The sequence below is a fragment of the Aulostomus chinensis genome, chromosome 20 (genome assembly GCF_037954235.1).
Source record: "Aulostomus chinensis isolate RoL2024-O1b breed Wild chromosome 20, RoL_Achi_v1.0, whole genome shotgun sequence".
Classification (NCBI taxonomy): Eukaryota; Metazoa; Chordata; class Actinopteri; order Syngnathiformes; family Aulostomidae; genus Aulostomus; species Aulostomus chinensis.
This window is the reverse complement of record NC_141339.1, coordinates 18,743,389-18,764,094: the sequence shown is the minus strand read 5'-3', so window position 1 is coordinate 18,764,094 and position 20,706 is coordinate 18,743,389. Positions and strand designations below refer to the sequence as shown.

Genomic DNA, 20,706 nt, shown 5'->3' with positions numbered 1-20,706 from the left:
CCTTCCTTCCTTTCTTCCATTGTTGGGTGTGTGTGTCTGTGAGGGTTTGTGTGTCCTTCAGGGGCATGATTGAACTTCCTGTTTTGTACAGAAACTTCCTCCAAAGTATATGGTTGTGCATCAGTTCCTTTGTGGTACCGGAGGCCTGTCAGTGGCAGCTCCTTGGGCTTCAGCATCTGGCTCTGACATTACACACACACACACACACACACACACACACACACACACACACACACACACACACACACACACACACACACACACACACACACACACACGTCTGTTTCTGGGGATAACCCTCAGTGTCATGGCAACAGACCACCCGGAGGATGTGAATGTCCTTATATAGCCACGACTCTTAAATAAAGACAGAGCGATCCCAGTTTGTGTGTGTGTGTGTGTGTGTGTGTGTGTGTGTGTTTGTGTATGTGTTGGAATGACTTAAGTCACTTATGGGGACAAAAAAATGTGCAATTGGAAGACACACGTTTGTCTCCAGTTGTTCAAATGTTGATTTCTGGGTCAGCTGTAAGGGTTTGTTTCCAGAAAAATAAGTCTGTTCAAATCGGTAAAATTTAAATGTGTGTGTGTGTGTGTAGAAGAGCCTGTTCCCAGACCTGAACCATAAAGGGAAAAATTGTTCTGTCTGTCTCCAAGTCGTACCTTGTTGCTTGGCAGCCAGCAGAACACAAAAAGCAAATTTACTCAGTTCTGAATCATCCGGCTTGTTGATACTGACTCTGCTGTTAATCTCCTTTGCCACCATCAACACTGTACTTTCATTTCTCCTGCTCAAGTCACAGGGTTCAACTCATCCAAACACTGCTGTTAAAGGTCCAGAGAATCCCTCACGTACAGAAGGCTTCTCCTTGCTCACGTTCATCAAATACGCCTGAATTAAACGACAGAAGGATGAGAGTTCTGATATGATACTCGTGTGGCCTTCACTTTAACAAAGGCTATTTAAGGTCGATCTCTGAGGTTCTCAAAAGTCACAGCACTGGGAACCAGTTTTCCTTGTTACATTTGTTTTACTTATTGTGATATGTTTGTTGTTTTTGTTTTTTTGAAGGCCAATGAGGAAGTTAAGGGTGTCATGGATTCCTTCTTGGATTTATTCTTTTTTTTTAAGATGCTTTGAAATTCAATCGTGCCATATTTAATGACATAGTTTATGCAGTACACTTCAGAGTGGTTTAAGTTAGTGATAAATACAGACCTCATTTCAAGCATTTAACCAAAAACCCATTGAAGCGAGGGACGCTAACTTAGTTGCATGTTTTGAAACTCATTACAAGGCTTCTCCGTTCTTCCAGGTTTTACCAAGGTTTAACATTCAGAAAGTAAATGGGATTTACTGGAACAGGTCGTGTGACAAATACAGGGATACTCCGTCTTCACTATCAAATGTTTTCAAGTGGTATCCGGATACTTGGACAAAAATACGTCTGATACAAGTGTTTTTTGTTAGGGCTGTAGCCCATAAACAGCCAGAGGCACGTCCCTGTTTTAAGGTTCAGTCTTTAAAAATATCTTCCCCTCCTTCCTTCCTTCTTTCCTTCCACCATTGTTTGCTCTACTTTTCTTGTCCATTCTCCTCTCTGCTCCATCCTCCCCTCCTTCCTGTCTGGATTCAGTCTTCCTGTCCCACCTTCCACCTCACATATCTTTATTAACTAGAAGCACATAAGATGAATGAATAAACGAGTGAATATACACTGTCTATACCACCAGGACTGATACGTGTTAATTTGAATAATAAGAATAAATAGACAAGTTTTCATGTGGATTCTAACTTTTCTCCTCATTAGAAAGAGGATGGAACAGTGAACAGAGATTTTAAGAAGACAAAGACAAGGGAGCAGGTCACCACAGCCTTCCAGGATTTTGTCAAAGGAAATAAGGATATACTGGTAAGTGTGTGTGTGTGTGTGTGTGTGTGCGCACGTGTGCATGTGTGTACTTGTCAGGGTGTGTGTGTGCCTGCTGGCCCAGGGAGTTCTCAAGGACTTCCCTTTTCCTCTGTCCCAAGAAGCTTTTGGTCACAATTTGAATGTGTGTGTGTGTGTGTGTGTGTGTGTGTGTGTGTGTGTGTGTGTGTGTGTGTGTGTCTGTGTGTGTCTGTACGCAAGCGGGCATTCTTTCAACTTGAAGTTTGTTCATGTACATATCTTGTGTGTATACAAGTGTTTGTAGTGTGTGTGTATGTGTGTGTGTGTAGGTGTGGGTGTTATTTTTTGGAAAGAGAAACAGTTTATAGTTTGGTTCAGTTTGTTTGTGCTTTGATATTTAATTCAGCAGCTCAGTCTCAAATTGTTTGTGTTTTTTCCCAGAACGGTTATCTAGCCAGGCTGAAGGAAATCAGAGACACTCTGGAGATCTCGCCATTCTTCAAGACCCACGAGGTAAAGACGCCTTTGACTTGGATGGCATCTTCCTTCTTCCCCTCTATGTCAAAATAAAATAGTTACATATTATAGATTATAAAGTTTAGTCGGTGTAATGTGAACAAGGGTACCCACGTACGCAGTGTGTAGAGGCTTAAGTACCTGGCAAGAGTGCAAATGTCTTGGTTGGTTTGTTAGTTCTGTCACTTACATGCCCATGGATTTATCAAGCATACTCATGAATGAAGCTTCTACGGCTCACCTTGGACATCAGTCATATTTGGCAAGTCAACAAATCATTACACTTATCATGAAAGAAACTCAGCCTCCCCTCAGTCTTTGCAAAAATAGCACAGTATCATCAGCATAGCGATGATGCAGTGAATGGCAGACTTAGGGTTGCAGCAGTTCAAACAACGCCTTGATAGATCTAATGCAGTATCGTACATCAACTGTGCAGTAATCCCTCCCTACATGAGGTTTAGCGTGAGTTTTTTGTGTTTTATACTACTTTAACTGACACTTTTTGCAGTTTTCCATCTTGTTTGGTCCTCATATGAAAATAAAGAAATGTATGTGCATGCTTGTGCAAATTAATGTTGTTATTTATCATCTGCTCTTTGGGATTGAAATCAATTTTGCCCCATTTTGAAATATCTACCAGCGGAATTATGATCTGTAAAAATACAACAGTTTTGTTTTGACACTGAGGGAAAGAGGAAGCAGTGATGTAAGATGGATGACATTTCTCACACCAATAGACTTCAATTTTTTTGGTTTGCTCAGATGGCCATGACCACGGTTTTCCAGTGATGGAAAATGTCTTGTCCCGCATGTGTGCAGCCGCTCGAGATGATATGATGCTGCAAGATACTTACCTGTCGATGTCTGTAGTTTATAATGCATCAAAAAAGGAAATGATGCGAAAAATATAAATGCATACACTGTGATTGTGCTGTTGTAGAGAACATATGAACAGTATGTGAATGTGTCTTAACTGGATGCTTGTTTTTATTTCTATGCACTGGATAATGGTCATATTCCAGCAAAAAAAAATAAAAATAAAAATCAAACAAGTGTATTTAGGCTTACTGTATATCACTGTGCTTTAGTGCAACATTTCTGTTTTCCAGAACTGGATTTTTTTTTTAAACTGACTTTGTATGTGTTAAATACAATTTTGAGAGGTTAAAAACTGGAAATATCAAGTAGTACATACTTAAATACAGAGGTTTAGTCTTAGTATGAGTACTTTATTCATAAACCCCAACCCAATCCATTCGCACAAATTCAGTTTCTGTAACGTTTAAACATGACCCTCCTTGTATTGAAACAGGAAGTCAAACCAGAATTCTCTGTGTGTCTGCAGGTGATCGGCAGCTCCTTGTTGTTTGTTCATGACAGTAAAGGAAGGGCGAAAGTTTGGATGATTGACTTTGGGAAAACCACGCCTCTTCCCGAGGGGGAGGAACTAACCCACCGAGCCGTGTGGTTGGAAGGGAACAGAGAAGACGGTTATCTTTTCGGACTCGATAGTTTGGTGGACATTATTTCATCCATGGTGAACTCTGACACTTGAAGTCTGAGTTTGTTTTTAATCCAAGTGAACACGTAGACACACAAACATTCCTGAACACCCGGGACTTCCTCAAGTTCTCCTTCACACTCCTCATCAATGCGAGGCTGAATCCACCGGTGGATGCAGTCTCCATGCTACTTCTTCCACATTCATATCTTTCCTGTTTTGTCCTTTGTCTCTCTCTTTTTTTTTTAGAGCAGCATAAAGCATTAGTGATAAAAGTCCACAGTGGGCCAGCACGCACAATAGGATTAATCTTCCCTTTAAACTTTTCAAAAAATGTATTATACTTCTCCTTTAATGTCAGTTCAGTAGATCCTTAATCCAACTATAGGGGTTGAGGCTGGGGATTTTAAATATTTTTGTGAACAAATCCTATGGAAAAGCTGAAACCAACGAATCTGGCCCTCACTGATAACGTGAGAGATGAATATAGATTTTATTTTTATAAAGGCTAAATACATTGCTCAGTTGAGACTTGTACTTTTCGTGACATTTGCAGACAGCGAGAAAAATACAGATCTAAACGGGGAATTTTAAAATATCGATGAACCATTTGGTTCCCCGGTGGTAGTATTAAAAAGACACTTTTGTGTCATTTTTTCTTTCTATAAATAAGCACTTAATTCATATTGATTAGCCATCTTTGTTTTAAAGATCGCCACATCAGTAGTATGCAGAAAGTGCCTTCCTAAAGTTTAGTTTTTAAACTAAATTAAAAAATTTTTTAAACTAAATTTAAATTTTAAACTAAAGGAACAAGTTTTATCTTGTGGCCTCAAAATAAATACGTTTTCTTCTATGCCCACCAGTTAAATAAATCCATAAATAAGTTCTCTAGGATTTTACAGAATTTCGTTTTATTCCGCCTTTTTTTTTTTTCTGTTTGACCACGACTTCAGCACATTGTCAGAAACGTTTCTGCACTTAATTTACGTAAATGACGTTCTCACTGTTACAGATTGTACAAAAAAGTGTGTTTTACCTCATCAAAACATTTCAATGTAACGTTGCGTTTTAGAGTGCAGAACCGGCTGTTTGTTTGTTTTTTAGCAGTTTTATCATTCACACTGTTTAACTTTTGAAATTGAAAGTTGCGCATTGAGGTTCTCCACTGCTAGTTAGGGCTGTAATAATCTGGCACAGGTGTCAACCAGGTGAAGCGAAACCATCATCTTACAGTGTGTTACGGTGTGCGTTGTTTCACATGTGGCATATTTGCAGCTAGCGTGTTGTCCGTGTGTGTTCTTCCCTGGTCTTGTCACTCTTCTTACACATGGGATTGTTCACAATTTACACAGTAATTAAGAGTTACTATGTTTGATGCAGTTTGTTTTTTTTGTAACATTATTTTACTTCTTTAACACTTACGGCCGTGAACGATCTTATTTAAGCTATATAGTGCCTTGATGAGTCAAAACTGAAGATATGTTGTAAAGGTTTATCTCCAGGTCTTTCTTTTTAGTCTTAAAAGAGTGCATGTTTTATCTTCAATCATGTCATAATTTGTGTTTCACTCCATTTTATTTATAACAATATATTAATTGTTTGGGGTTTTTTTTTGTTTATTTTTTGCTCCGTCGGTGGGATTTTGTGACGTTCTGTTGTTTTGTCTGTAAGGATGTGTCATAGTAGAGGGTCAGCTGGTGGGCAGGTAGCTGAGGGTTCATCCCATTAAAGCAGAAGACAACATTAATACCAGCTCCTCTTCAGAAACCCCACTCCAAACACATGATCATCTTCTCTCACAACTGTTGAATGTGTACAAAAGTTAGTACTCTGCCCTCGAGTTCAACCAGTATTTGGTAGCTGCAAAAACAGCAGACTGAGGACGGCGTTTCTAGGTTTTTTTCCCCAACCGCGCCCCCTAGTGAAGCGGGTGAGCGCAAAAAGAAAAAAGAACTACATTTCTAGAACTGCAGTACCACCCAAATACGACTTTCTGTCAAACTACATACAGTTTTAAAGAGTGCTTCCAATCCAAATCCAAATTTATTTTTATTTTTTGGTAGGTAATTATTCAAAGTTCAGACTTCTTTTATAAAAATACATCATTTACTTACTCATTGCATGTCAGAAAATCAATCAAAGGAAACAGAATATATACAGTATGTAGTGATTGCGAAGTTTAAAAAAAACTTGGACAACAGTTTATAACAATATAAATTGTATACGAATAAAGAAAAAATGGAAACAAAAGGGTACTGGTTATCCAATTGAGTTGGCAGTGCTGTCGCAAAAAACAAGGCTCTGGTTTGTAGGTTCACAATAACCTCCTATCTAGTTTAGAACATCAGTGGTCATAGGTCCATGTTTTATTCCCACGGTTAAAAAAAATCTGTTACTGCAGCTTTAATTTATTGCATCTATTTTGATAAGGAATACCAGCAGTAAATAGTTTGGCCAGCAGAGGGAGAAATCTAGAGTAGTTTTAGCTCTTATAATGTTCAGATTTTCCTCATGATAAAAATCAACAATTTGTCTGTGCGCTCTCAGTTTGAAGAGCCGGAATATTCACGTGATGCCCGCGGTGGCTCTAGTAGGAGGAGACGCAGTGCCTTGCAAAAGAATTAGGCGACTGTTTTGGGAATAATGGAATATATAAGAAACAACCACCGGCAGGTAGTTAGCTTAGCTTAGCACAAAGACTGGAAATTTAATTATACAATTTAAAATTGTTGTACCTCGTTTCTCTAATTGTCAACTGAGGGTTGTTGTTTTTTTTTTGTACCGATTAAGCAAACTGTTTTAATTAATAAGATTTTAAGGTGCTGGTAGGTTTTCTTTTTAATCAATTTACTCTTCATTCCAGTTGTTGTGCTGAGCTAAGATAGATATAAAGATGTTATTTATTTTTGAACTTGTGGCAAGAAAGCAAAGGAAAAAAAAGGTGTGTTTCTAAAATGTTGAACCATTCCTGTAAGACCGACAGTCTCAACTCTTGCTTCTACTCACCAGTGTGCATTAGTTTTCTGTTATACTTTGTTTTTGACTGGGTTTCTCGGCTTGTGTATTTATTTGGATTATTTCTTTAAAAAAGTGTGTATTTGGTGAAAAAAATCAACCGTCGTGCATGTGGTTTCCTTGAATTCTGGGATAAGCTCTGTCTATCTATTTGTTAGATTTAAAAAAAACACATTAAATAAGTCAAGTTTGAGTAATTCATCGAACAAAATTGAAAGATGGTGTATTGAACAGTCACTAAAGCTGCAGGTGAAGAATCCTCAGAGTTGATTTAATCTTTAAAGATGATGAGGATGACATCTGTGACCTGACCTGAGAAATCCCACACCGGCGGCGTCCTCCTGTTGCTTCTTCACTTTGATGGTTGTATTTGCATTTCTCTCATTTGCTATTCAAATCGCAGCTGTCCAGGCATCCGGAGGTGGTGGGAGAAAGAGGATGAGCAGAGGAGAGGCTGAGAGAGGAGGGGACGGAGCAGAGAGGTAGTGCACATTCTATCAAGGCTGATGGATTTGATTGTTTAGGGGTCTTTGGAACACGCGGCCTCAGAAGCCGTCTCGTCTGAAGTTTGGGGGAGTTGTCATGTCTTCCAGCTTCATGTAGAAAATCTTGGATTCATTCTTGACATCATCATCACTTCTGATACAAGTAAAGATTCAAATGCTCTCTCCACAGCTCCCTGCGTTTGAAAAAGCCTCTGTAAGAACAACGTGTGCTGTACTTCTTTACACTACACAACAGACTAATAATTTTATGTAGTTGAGAAATGCAAAATTTCAGGAGGACTAATATTAATTTTTTATCCATACATTATTTTATTTTTTGTATCTTGATTAGTAATAATTTTACTTGACTAAATATTTTTGTGGCTAACTAGTCCCCCCTCTCATTTAACTTTTGTTCAAAGGGAAAGCATGATGAGTTCAAATGGACTTTGAAAATTAATATTATCATAACATCAAATTTGTATGATGAGGTTTCTTGTTGGTACATACATCATCTCATTAAATATTATATTGGGATACATTAGTTTATGATTGTCCCCTTGATTATTATATCACTGCTAATATTTTGAAGTATATTTTTTATGTAATTATTGTCAAATTATTCTTTGCGTTGTGATCTTTCCTGGTGAAAACAGAATCCCGATGGTGCTTTTTGTTGCAGCGTTTGGTTCCTGCATGTCCTCCTACCAACAGCAGATGGCAGCAGAGGCTCATGTTACGGCCACCATGGAAATTGCATCCGTGCTTGACAAATACCTTCAGTCTTTATGTGTAAATACGTTAATCATTACGGATGTTTCTCCCTCATGAGTCCCCTAAATTTCTTCAGTCTCACTTCAACGTTATCAGACCTGCGGTTTGTTTTTCCTTGAGGGACAAACCAATGAGGAGACGCGATTGAACCCCGCCTCCTGTTAACACGATACCAGCCAATAGGAGTGGAGAGTGGGCGGGACTTAGGAGCAAAACCACAGCAACCAAGTGATGGGTCGAAGCAGATTTTTTTTTGTTAAAAAAAAAGGGAACTGTCGCTTTAAATTAGATTAAATGAGGTCAGATGTGCTTAAAAATTGAGTTTATGATTAAAAAATATCAAGAAATACTCAGCTGGCGATTGTATACGTGCATTTAATTTTAATATTATTCAGGAGTAATGTAATGGTTTCGGATATGTAAGCATGTGCTAAATTATTTTTACTTAGAATTTAATACAACTCACTTTGAACCCGTGTGTGTTTGTGTGTGCGTGCGCGTTTGTGTGTGTGCGTGCGTGCGTGCGTGTGTGTGTGTGTATGTGTTGCACAACAATGTGGGTTGGGCTCACAGGGGTGGGTTGTGTTCTGCACGGCTCCGGCTGCTGTGTTGAAGTTGGTAAATAAGGTTTTGACCTCGTGTTGGAGGGACACACTGGATTAAACACTGCAGCAGAAAGGAAGAGGAGGAGGAAGGAGGCGACGTAAACACAACCTGCAGACACATGCTGCTAGCTAGCCGTGTCCTCTATTAAAGCACACGTATCTGCCGTAGTATCTAAGTAGAATAAGTTATTGTTGGTAGTCGCGTTTGACCTCGTCTGACAGTTGCAGAGGGAAAACAAACCTGCACGGTGAGTATCGGGGGTGAAAAAACTTGGGAGAGATTATCATGCATTACCTGAAGTTATTTTCTGTCGACGTTGGCGTTAAATCCTTGTCTGCACCAGCGTGGTGACCTGGTTGTCACCTATCGGCTTCTCCAGTGTTGCTAACTCCACCGCCGGGGAAAATCGCCGTAGCTCAAGCAAAGTGTCAGAAATGCTCGCCCTCAGCTTGCAGCTGTGACTTTTATTAATAACAGCTAGCTAACAACGTGGTGGCGCGTGCATGTTATCGATGCTACACCCCCCACCGCTTCCCCTCTCAAAAGAAGTTTACTTTCCACAGATTTTTTTTTTTTAAAATGGACCGACAGTTAGCATGTTGACGAAACTGGTCATTGTCAGTTTATTAGTGGCAGTAAACAAAGTAAACATTAATAACTCAGCTTTCAATTCGTGGTGTAAGGGAGGTCAAGCTAGCTAACTTGTTAATGATAGCTGCGAACTGTAGGAGGCCATGTTTGCTCTTGACATTTATTGAAAGTCAAGTATTTAATATATGATTCAGAATGCAGAAGAGCCTCAAAAACTTGAAAAAATCCTTTAATAGACTAATGGAGTACTAATATTTAAACTAATATATGAGAAATATCTGCAGTGTTTATCAGTGTTCATACGGTGATATCGGCTTTGCATCGGTATCGCATGTATTGGTCATTCTTTATGTACATCGGATAAAAAGCCAACATTTATATCAGCAAAACTGAGTTGAAGTCTCTTCTTTTTTTGGGCCATCATCCTTCATTCTTGATGAGAAAACAATTTTCTCAGCATAAGATTAACATGTTTCTCCAACTTTTTTCTAAATGACAAAAAAAAGAGAGCACATTTTCACCGTGCTCATATGAGTTTTCTGGCTTTATAACAATGTGTAAATATCCTTGAAATTGTTGGCGATGTTGATTATTGTGCTCTTCTATGATTATAAAGGTTATTAGTTGTGTTTCCAGATGGGTCAGTGCTAATCTGATAATTAGGGTCTATGTTTTTGGAGACTAACATTCATTAACAATTGTTATAGTCGATGTTATTCACGATAATAGATGCACGATTTAGGATTTTTTTGCTTATATGAGCTGTGTTGATGTTTTGACATCTGATTTCGCGGATTGTCAACATACACTGACTTTGATGTCATCTGTTTAAAAAAAAAAGAGGAGTTTATATGGGATTCACATTTTTTGCAACCTAAAAATGAATGTAAATTGTAAATTTGAACAAGCAGTGTTTTCAGTTATTTTTTAAACATTTGGTAGAGGCCATAGGCGGCAAAAATCCACCATATTGCTTCCTGATCATAAACAACAGATGTGCAAAGGAGAAGTGAGCTGGTGAGCAAAACTGGGCTGAAAACGGATGTTTTTCAAGCTCAGTATTTTACACCCTGAGACGTGGCCTGAAGTCTGGCTCAGATACAACACTACTTTTGGATCAAATTGATGTGGCCCTGACTACTAATTTTTTTATATGCTGCTTCAACATCTGGACTTTCCTGACTAGTACACGGATAATCTGGCAGGCTGGCAGCCGACGCTGGTGGACGACAGCCAGAACTGGCCCAGAACTGACTGCTGCCTTGGTACTCATTGGGCAACGTATAAACTGATAACTGTACATGAGCAAATACATCTATGACTGTGGTGGCTGACTTATCAGTTAAGACTAGCCTGCCTGTACATTTAATCTTTTTTTTTGCACATATGTGAAGGAATGAGAGGTATTTCACAAGGAGATATTGAAATAGAATAATTGATGTGAGCTACAGTGCAACTTCAAAAGTAAGAAAAGAACTGTTTTTTTGTTAAGTTATTATAATCAACATGAGAAAGCTTATTTTTAGTGACTTGCCTCTTTATCTTTTGTTTCATTGAGCCAAATTGCGACAGTCAGTTTTTCAGTTCACTTTAATCCACGATTGTCTTTGGCATTGTTTAACATGCAGTTTTTATTCACAGTCACAGAAGCAGCTGTTGAGGAACAGCTCCATATTTTTGGACGTTGTTACTGACATTCTGACATAAGCTGACAACTTCTGACATATTCTGCATTTCTACTCTGGTTCTTGTGCTGATTGAAGTACCAAGATTAACTGAAATAAGGTTTACAGCACAGGTCTGTCCCCTCAGGTTTTGTGGTCCAAGTGGAGTCATTTCCTCTTCTCTGGAAACGTGGGTTCATACACGTCTCCCTTGTTAGTGGTCATGATTACACAGTTTTCCAGCAACAGCAGAACTTTTACAGCTTTTGCCAAGAAGGGTAGTCAAGGACAGTGATGGGAAGCCATGATGTGTCTGAAGCAACGTCCACACACATGCACATATAGACTGGCAGCTATTCATAGCTCTGAGTCAACAGCTAGCAGAGCGACGGCATCAGAGATCAGACAACAGCTGAAGCTTAGGTGTGTGTTTGTGTTCTCCATGGAGTACCCTGGGTAATCTCATCTGGTGCACTTTCACGGGGGGGAACGTGGAGAACTCTCTCCCACTGGGCATCGTACTGGACTCGGTAGATCTCTTCAGCTCCTCCCCACTCTTTTCTTCCCTCAGTTTAATTTACTCCTCATGCCTCCGCTCCAGTGACAACTTTGGCTGGATGGACTACATTTTCAGGTCCATCCCTCTGCCTGTCCCATTCTCATGAACTCAGTATCTCAGTCATACCTTAAGGGAATTTCTGCTAATTTGGCACAAATGTACCATTGGACTCAAGGAGGAACTTGTTAAAATTTTATGGTCAAGGTCATTTTAATCAGGCAAAAACCTTTTTTTTTTTTTTTTTTTGGTCACAACTCCAGTAATCACCTTTACTGCAACATTGTATATTCTGCCAGAACATCCAGTGCCATACCTCAAGAGCAGAGGAGGTTCTCTTAATACATTCGTATTAAACTCTTTCAAAGTCTTCTCCAGGTTTATAATTGTCTCCGGATGTAACCTGCAGTTGTGTGGTACATGCATGCGTGCAACTGCCACATGGCTATCCCAGTTGATGCTGGGCTTGTAGTCACTAAGGAAGCACCCTGTTATCTGACATTACTGTTAGCAGGCAACAAAGGTGATATCAGCTATTGGCAAATAAAACGTAATCCACTGGTGGCCGATGTTTATCTGTTGATATAAAAGAGGGTTAGATAAAGGGTATTTGTGTTGCTGAATTTTGTGCCCAGTAAAAGATACTTTGATGAAGGGATGAGAGATTTTTTTTTTTCTAGCAGTTTGGTGATTATTTTATCTTTTGTTTTCATGGTACAACAGGGGTAATAAACTACGACAAAAACCACCGGTGTTGGCGTCAGCTATCTGGCTGTCCCTGGTTATCACAGGTGCACCGAGACAAGCCAAACACCCACACTGGTAAATGGGAAGTTGCTCAATGGTTTCCATTTTGCAATAGACAGTGAATTCCTTCCTGACTGTATCAGATATCATTTTGACAAAAAAATAAAAAAAATTGTTGAGGCTTTGTGCAGAAATGCTTTGTGGTTCGTTATCAAAATGCTGGCAGGAAGAATCAGTCAATGACTGCTTAAATGCTGCTGCTTTGCTGCAGTTGACTTAAATATCAATCGCTGGAATAAGTCTGCAGTATTTCATTAGTGAAGTACTCAGTGCGCAGTGCGAGCGGTGTATCACGGCAAATTTAAAAGGGCGAACAAAATATTGCACATATGCTTGTACTTCTATTCCACTATTTTTGAGGGCTCTTCTAGAGAAGCGTCAGAAATAAGCATAGTTTACCTACTGGGTAACTGTGTATCCGTCCCTATCATGTAAACATTAAAATGAACTGGTCAATAGTGCACCTTCTACAAATGTGTGGAGAGATGGTCGTTACAAAGTGCTGTAGATAAACTGCAGATACTTTCAGCAATGGCTGTTAAAACCTTTGGTGCAAATAAGTGTTTTTTTTGGGGGGGGGGTATTTTTCTGAGCGAACATTCAAGTGTTCTGCTTGATGTGTGTTAGAAATCATGATGCAGGTTTACTTTGCTTGTGTACCCTCCTATGTAAATACAGAGTTTAGTAGTACATCTTTGCAGGATTAGGAGTACAAAGTTGACTCAGAGTAGCACTACAAATTTGGCATGAATATAATTACAAGCCAAACCTTTTATGAAGCTGTATAATGCATTCCTCCTGGGCTCTTGTTGTTGGTACTCTCTGTCCAAATGTGTGTTCGGCACAGCCTGAAAACACTGATCTCCCCTGACGGAGGACGGATGACCCACTTACTGACTCAGTGTTGAGCTGTGTGTGTCTATGTGCAACGGTGCACACACACATATTGCTTTGACTCTATCAGCAGCAGTTTTTTCCTGATTGGCCTGAATCCCAGCAGAACCTTGTCGAAGCACGTTGTCACACCCTAACACAGCAGATGTAACAGGAACATGCAGTAACGCTGCAGGCGGTAACAGAGAGGAACTGTTCCTTCACTCTCAGGTTGAACTTCAGTTAGACTCATCAGTATTCTCATCAGTCCAGATGAAGATGAATGTGTGTGCCAAGTACTTCAGCTTGTCACAAATATTTGTAAATGATACACCTGCTTGATTCTTGGAAAAGAAATGGTGTCATATATTTAAATCGGGCTTTATAGAAGACCAGACACCATCTTAGAATGGGATCACACCAGCCAGTCACCAGGCTGACCAGTCAGCTAAAGTAGCCTCACCCCAAAGCATACCTGGCCTTTTTGTGTGTTTATTGTAACTTAGAGCAGAAGTTATACAATGAACATGATGCTGCATTGAAGAGGGTTCAAAACTATTGTTTTAAGACCGTAAACGTAATAGAAAAATATTTACTGATGTAGTAAATCAAGTTAGTAATGTAGGGACTTGACCTTTGACCCTCCACTCTCCTGCCTCTAGTGAACTTACACACCCATTTTTTTAACTCTACCTTCATTTTGATTTCGCCTGTAAGACGAAGGACTGTATTTGCAGGGTTGGATGCTGTTGCTGTGATGAAATGCGTACACAGGCGAGCAATCATTGAGCAGCACTTTGTTTCTACTGTGTTTATATCAACCGTGATACGTCGTGATATTTAGGTGTATTTTGTCTCCTTCATCTACAGATATCATGATGTATACGTTATGATATCTGTAGATGAAGAAGACAAAATTTACGTAGAAAAGACAAAAAATAGACTAATTTAGGATTGCATGTATGTATAGGTTTGTGTCAGATGTACAGAATGGACACAAATGGCAAGTATTAGTGGGTGGTGTTCATAAATTTTGCGATCAGTACTGTGACTTCGATTCTCCCTGAAGGGTACTTTGATAGATACAGAAATTACATTACATTACATCTTATGATCTGTTTTCACACTCAATAAAATTACACTCAAATATAGACCAGTTCACTGAAATGTGGTTTAACTTCATTTGTTTGTTTCAACTCTTCAGTTTTATATTTCACCGCATAGGTTTTTTTTTTCCCCCCTCAAGGCACTTTGTCAACATGGAAAATAAACTTTTAGATGTACTCCTCAGGTTTTGAAAATCAAGGCTTCTTTCAGTACTTTATTAGAGATCGATACTCGGCCCCGTTACTGCCTCTTTAAATCAATGCAGTCAGAATCCTCAGTTTCACCTCTGTGGTAGTTCCTGCCACAGTAGCCGTCTCCATGATGGAAACCCTTAAGATCACGCTGGTGCAGCTGAGATCAATCTTACCCTTCTATTACTAGTGTGAAACTGAGTGAGGTGAAGCACCCGTGTATACAAACCAAACACGTGCTTTCACGTTACCTCATGTGCATAAATAACTACTCTCAGACCCCTCCCTCTTAGTTTCCACTGACTCTTTCTTATCCAGTCCAGGATCACACACTCACACCGTATACGCAGCATTCTGTTTTACCTTTCTCACATGTTTATAAGTGCACTGACACGGGTCGGGGGTCATGAATATTTTTAGACAGAGTATTAAAGTCATCTTGAGATGTGACAGCTGTGTGTTGGTGCGGCAGATGAGAGTGTGCTGAGGACAGGTTTTATATCTCTGTGTTCCTCCTCTCTCCCGGCAGGTTGACGAGGGACATTCAGGCATTGTGTTCACTCTTCTGGTGTACAGGGTGAACCTGCTCATGTTACCAGACCTTCTGTGTATGAGAGACAACAAAAGTGTTGATATTTATCATTTCCTCTATTCTCTCTATCGCTCTGTTTTCAGTCCAACATGGCAGGTGACATGATGTTACTGATGCGAGGCTTAGCTAAGTTAAGCCAGGCTGTTATAGAAACTCAGAACAACGCCTTACGCTCTGGGACAGGTAGGCTCAAAGTACCCTTATTATTCCTACGTCTGAAGAATACATGTGTTTCATATCTTGTTGTCACATTATGGACATTATAATGTTGTTACTGGTACATATCATTGACCAAAAACTCTGGTTACTTGTGCTATTCTGTTCTAAAAGATGACTCTTGAGTGGATTGGAGAGCTAATAATAATCTCCTTTGGTGTTTTGATAATCTCAGGTGTTCCAGGAGTTGGTGCTGCAGTCCAAAACATCCAATCAGTGGCTGAGCAAGGCCTGTCTGCAGCCATTATGAAAGTACAGGTCTGTTAGGGATAATTCAACGAATCTGGAGAGTTTTCTGTGTTAATAAATTACATTTATTGTCAAGAGAATATGAGCATGGTCTTTTTGTAAGAGTGTTAATGTGTCTTTTTATGTAGGAGCTCTCTGGTCAGCAGCAAACTTCCTCATCAGAGTCAGAATTTGACTTTCCTCAGGACGACAGTGCGTTCTCAAGCTCAGAGTTCAGGGAGGAAGACGGGGACTTCACGTCAGATCACCAAGGAGGCAATAACGAGGGATCTGGCACAGCTGGCCATTTAAGTGGGAAAAAGTCATTGTTCGAGGGATACGAAGATCCAAGCAAACAGTTTAGAGGACCGACCAGATCGTACCACCAGGACTCCTCCAGGTATAGAGAAGGCTTGTTTTTAGGTGTTTCTCATCTGTTGAGGGTCAAGGTAATCACTTGTTTTTTTTGTGTGGCAGACGTTTTGTGGGACACCGTCATCTTTATACCTGCCATCTGAACAGACACATGTGGGCACAGTTCCACAGTCAGCAGTCAGTCAGACAACAAAGAGGCTACCATCAGGACCCTTCCACAGTGGGAGGGCTGACAGCCGAAGACATTGATAAAGCCAGGCAGAGCAAGAGAGCGGACAGCAAACCACATAGACAGATGGTAATCCAAGAAACTCTGTTCTTATTCACAAGCACAGATGTTGTTGTTCACACTCGGGCTCGTTTAAGAAAGTAATCCTTGCTGCTCGGTTTTCTGTAGTTGAGCGAGAGAGCCAGAGAGAGGAAAGTTCCAGTGACCCGCCTCAGCAGACTGGCCAACTTTGGAGGTAACTCAACTCTCTCTTGGCTGATTCATTGGCATTTTGTCAGACTGTATCTGGAGGAATGTGCAACTCTGCCAGTAGACTTTCCTGCCTCTTGGTCTGTCAATACAAACTTTGTAGCGGCGGCTATAGTCCCTAAATCCCTGTTTATTTGTCTTAAAATGAGCTATACAAGAATACAACAGTCTCTGATTAGTAGCTGCGCAGTTCTACACAGACTAAAAAAAGCATATACACTGGTTTGTGCTGTTGTAATTTGACAAGGTATAGAGTTGAAAGGTCCTCTGCAGATTAACCTTGTAATATTGGTAATATTGACTCTGACCCCCCCCCCCCCCCCCCCCCCCCCCCCAAAAAAAAATTTACTGCAGGGTCATAGAGTTCAGGCATGGTTGTATCATGACCTCTGCAGAAATTTTATGTGGTATGAAATATACAATTAATTACTGAATCACAGGAAACCAGCAGTTGTAATGTGTATAAAAGCACGTCTATGTGTCAGATATCAGTATAAATTCCTATGAGTAAAGGTCAGTCAGATGAAGTTAGGGCTGGAACTGCGTCCCCCCAGTCTCCTAGTCCTGTCTATTTTGGATGTTTTCTTACTGTGAAACAACAGCAAACCTCAGCTGGAGTATAATTTGTCCCCCTAGAGTTTCAAACACCAACTTGTTGCTTTGAAGAATGATGGATTATTCGACAGGTGTAAGTGAAGGGAGACACAAGTGAACTCCAAAGTAAACTAATGAGTCAGACTGATGAAACAGCCAACACAAATACATTTGCAGCTAATTCGAGCAGCTTCAAAAAATGAGGGTTTTAGGCTCTGTGGAGGTACTTAGTTGGAGAAAGGGCCATGTCATTCCTCCAATCTCATAGCTGGTGTGATACCAACTAATTGAGATGTTTGACGCACTCCTAAAATATCTCCAGGGGCTTGTCAGACAACATTTCAAGACAAAGTAAGACACTGGATGCAGGTGTGCAAATAGAGTATGGCCTCATGTGGCCCTGAGCAATAGAACCTCTTACAGACTGTTCAAATTGTGAATACTGATGCACCATTGCACCGGTGTAGGTCTGGTCTGTCCTGGCAGCATGCATGTTGCACCTCTGTTGTGGAACACTGTAATATATACTACACTATATGAATTCACCTGCTGAGCCAGTATGAGCCCAGTGTTTTTTACATCTGTGTAAACAGGCCAAGTGTAATAACGGCAGGGGTCAATTCTATGCTGATATCGTATAATTTGTGTGTGCATTCTCACCGGTATGATTGACACGTGGTAATACCAGGCCCGCGCAGGCTGAAGGCAGAGCTAACTTGAACTGTTGGTGACAGTTGAAAGATTTTGAAGGCATTGGAGAGGGAAAGGGGGTGGAGGAATGTGACCTCTGTCTGTCCCTGACACTCCTGCAACGGTTATGGGCAAAGATTTATTGGTAGCCCTGGGTGAAGATAAAGCATGCAGACTTGAGGCACTTAATAGTTGGGAAGAAGCGGCAAAGTAAATCAGAGATCTGTTAGCATGTTTCCTGGCAACAATGAGTTCAACAGTCCTCCTGCTGCCATGTGTATCACCACCTCCAACGGTTAGCCTTGGAACATTTGTCTATTTATCTGCTTCTGAGTGCCAAATGATGGAAAAATAATCCAGCAGGTTCCCTGGAGACACGTGGTGTAAATGATAGACAGACACTTGTGCTGATCTGGAAACACGACTGTCACCCAGAGATTCTGCTGGGAGTTGCACTTCCTCGTGCTCATCTTGAGTTCACGTGTATAATTACATACGTGCAGTGACAGGATGCTGGCTCATCCGCTGTGTATAAATGAAAGTGTATACATTTGCAGCATGTACTTTTTTATTAATCTTGATTACCTACTAAAGGTGCAATGCAAACACTAAGATTACACGTCTGGTAAGTGTGATAATACACCATCAGTTCACATACACACATATATAGATATGTACATGCAAACAACCAGCCTGTCCTCCGTAGTATGCCAGACCGATGAAGACATGCCCAGTCAACATGTACACCAGAGGCACACTGTGTCCCTATTTGTCCATCTACTGTTGGGTTGCAGATTTGTCTCTTCAGAGGCCGCTGACTAACGGATTATGTAAGACTGTGTTATGTAATGTATAGACATGGCTTGAAGGAACTCGCTTTCACACACACAGCCCACTACTTTTGTATTCTTCGCTTCCTGTATTTTTTTTCTTCCTGCTAAGAGTAGTTTGTCTCTAGATTTAAGATATTTTGTGAAACATATCCACATTAAAAATTATTTTGTCAGATGTTGTTGTTTGGTCAGTTGTGTGCGTACAGTGAACCAAATGTTAACAAGGATGTTCAAATCCATATTATTCAAAGTGATGATGCATGTCCTCAATGGTGTCCATAGCATTTAAGGCTGGTTATTGGCAAGGACGTCAAGATATGCTACGCATCACGATGCGTGTTTCTGGAGATATGTATGTGTATGAAGGTCATAGGAGGAAAATGGCTGTACAGTGACATTTACAGGAGCAGAGGATAAAAAAAAAAAGCCAAAAAAAAAAAAACATTGTGATACAAAGGGCTTGAATACCTGTAGAACATCGCAGGGGGAAAATCATTTTTATTGCACGGCTGTAATATCACAATCAGCAATCAATGATCACCCTACTCAAAGTATATGTCTTAAGTTTAGCAGGATTGTTTTGACACCAACCCTTCCAAGCTACCGCACAACATCATCAAACTGTCTTTTTCCATTGTTGTGACTGAGGGCTGATAAAACTACTTACCGTGTATGTATTTCAGCAGCATTTTTGCTGAGTTATTAGATTATAAATGTGCTCTGTTAGATGGTCGAAGTGTTGCAGCTCTTATTGCCTGATGCTGAGTTAATAGATATTTATCTTTTATTTGCCTGCTGTTCTCTGCTGTTGTTCCTGTGTGACAATTATCAGGGGCAACAGATGTCTTCAAATATGAATGTTCCCGAGGGTTTGTGGGATGAAAATATCATTTTACGAACTATAATTACATTATTCCCAAGACTTTTGCTGTCACAAGAGAATTTGTTTTCTTTCTCATTGTGTAATTGGTTTATGTGTGTTTTTGCCCCAGGTTTAGCTGTTGGTTTGGGCATTGGAGCACTGGCAGAAGTTGCCAAGAAGACCATCAGGCATAATGGTGCTGCAGGTAACACACAAACACACACATCCTCACACCCTGACGGGGCATACTTATGATTGGTGGGAGTGGCCAATGAAGAAAACAACAGCAACATTTGCAGTCAGCAATACTAAAGAGGGTTTTTTGTGCTTCTTAAGTATTCTCTTAGTTGGATATTAAGGTCGTGCGTATACATACAGTCTTTTATCTTTGTGTAGTACTGGCACATGCTCAGGGCTCGTTATAAAGGTTTTCTCTGTCAGAATCTTGTATAAGATGAATACAGGAAAGATGCATCACTAAATGTGCTTTTAAAGTACTAAGGCTTCATCTGAGAGGTAAAACTTGCCTGAACTGTGTTTACTAGTTTTTCATTCACGTTAAGAACCTGCAGAGATTTTGCAGCTACCTCCTGTTGAACAGCACCACTGTGAATGAAGCCATGAACCATCCACCATGCTTGTCGGTACTTGTGGGCCGATAATCCAGCTACTACATACTTTTTCTATGGCAACAAAGTAGGAAGAAAAAAAATCTCAGCAATCAGGCCGCCTTCCTCAAGTTGCCACTTTAACATTCCAATTCAACACTGTGAGCCTGCTAATCCATAAACGGTGCTAAGCTGAAACAGCGTAGCATTTGTGCGTCTGTTTGTCAGTGTTAATCTGTGTGTGCACTTTAATCCAGTAAGGGCACTCGCACAAGTGTGCATGGTAAATCTTTGTTAAAGCCACTGAAATCTGATTCAGAGACACAACAAATGCACTACTTGACCTACTGACACACCTGTGGTGTAAACATAAGCTTGTGCACTTATGACCTCAAAATGAAGTGATCCAGATTTTGATGCTACGGTAGATAAATACACCCTGCCATAGAAAAATGAAGTCTACTTCTGAGGCCAAAAGATTAAATCATGCTCTAAAAGCTTCTCTTTACTGTAGGTGAAAATAAAAAGGCTGTTCTGGACTCGAGCCCTTTTCTCTCAGAGGCCAACGCAGAACGCATTGTCAGAACGTTGTGCAAAGTCAGAGGAGCTGCATTAAAACTTGGACAGATGCTCAGTATTCAAGGTG

The 20,706-nt window shown here is 40.2% G+C and overlaps 2 protein-coding genes across 5 annotated transcripts in view; both read left to right on the top strand.

Annotated features, from left to right (window-relative positions):
• The window catches only part of LOC147243137 (inositol-trisphosphate 3-kinase A-like), a 31,857-nt gene extending 23,981 nt beyond the window's left edge, over nucleotides 1-7,876 (top strand). For both annotated transcript variants that reach the window (XM_086190315.1, XM_086190314.1), the window contains exons 10-12: nucleotides 1,812-1,913; nucleotides 2,334-2,405; nucleotides 3,757-7,876. In XM_086190315.1, coding sequence (XP_086046441.1) covers nucleotides 1,812-1,913; nucleotides 2,334-2,405; nucleotides 3,757-3,966 — 384 coding nt within the window. In that variant the 3' untranslated portion in view covers nucleotides 3,967-7,876. The remainder of the gene's footprint in view (nucleotides 1-1,811; nucleotides 1,914-2,333; nucleotides 2,406-3,756) is intronic.
• Nucleotides 7,877-8,754: 878 nt separating this feature from the next.
• The window catches only part of coq8aa (coenzyme Q8A, genome duplicate a), a 30,747-nt gene continuing 18,795 nt past the window's right edge, over nucleotides 8,755-20,706 (top strand). For 2 of the 3 annotated variants that reach the window (XM_086190318.1, XM_086190317.1), the window contains exons 1-8: nucleotides 8,755-9,042; nucleotides 15,260-15,359; nucleotides 15,568-15,650; nucleotides 15,770-16,020; nucleotides 16,098-16,293; nucleotides 16,393-16,459; nucleotides 19,583-19,657; nucleotides 20,575-20,703. In XM_086190318.1, the coding sequence (XP_086046444.1) occupies nucleotides 15,266-15,359; nucleotides 15,568-15,650; nucleotides 15,770-16,020; nucleotides 16,098-16,293; nucleotides 16,393-16,459; nucleotides 19,583-19,657; nucleotides 20,575-20,703 (895 nt within the window). In that variant the 5' untranslated portion in view covers nucleotides 8,755-9,042; nucleotides 15,260-15,265. The remainder of the gene's footprint in view (nucleotides 9,043-15,259; nucleotides 15,360-15,567; nucleotides 15,651-15,769; nucleotides 16,021-16,097; nucleotides 16,294-16,392; nucleotides 16,460-19,582; nucleotides 19,658-20,574; nucleotides 20,704-20,706) is intronic. The other variant, XM_086190316.1, reaches the window with a different exon arrangement.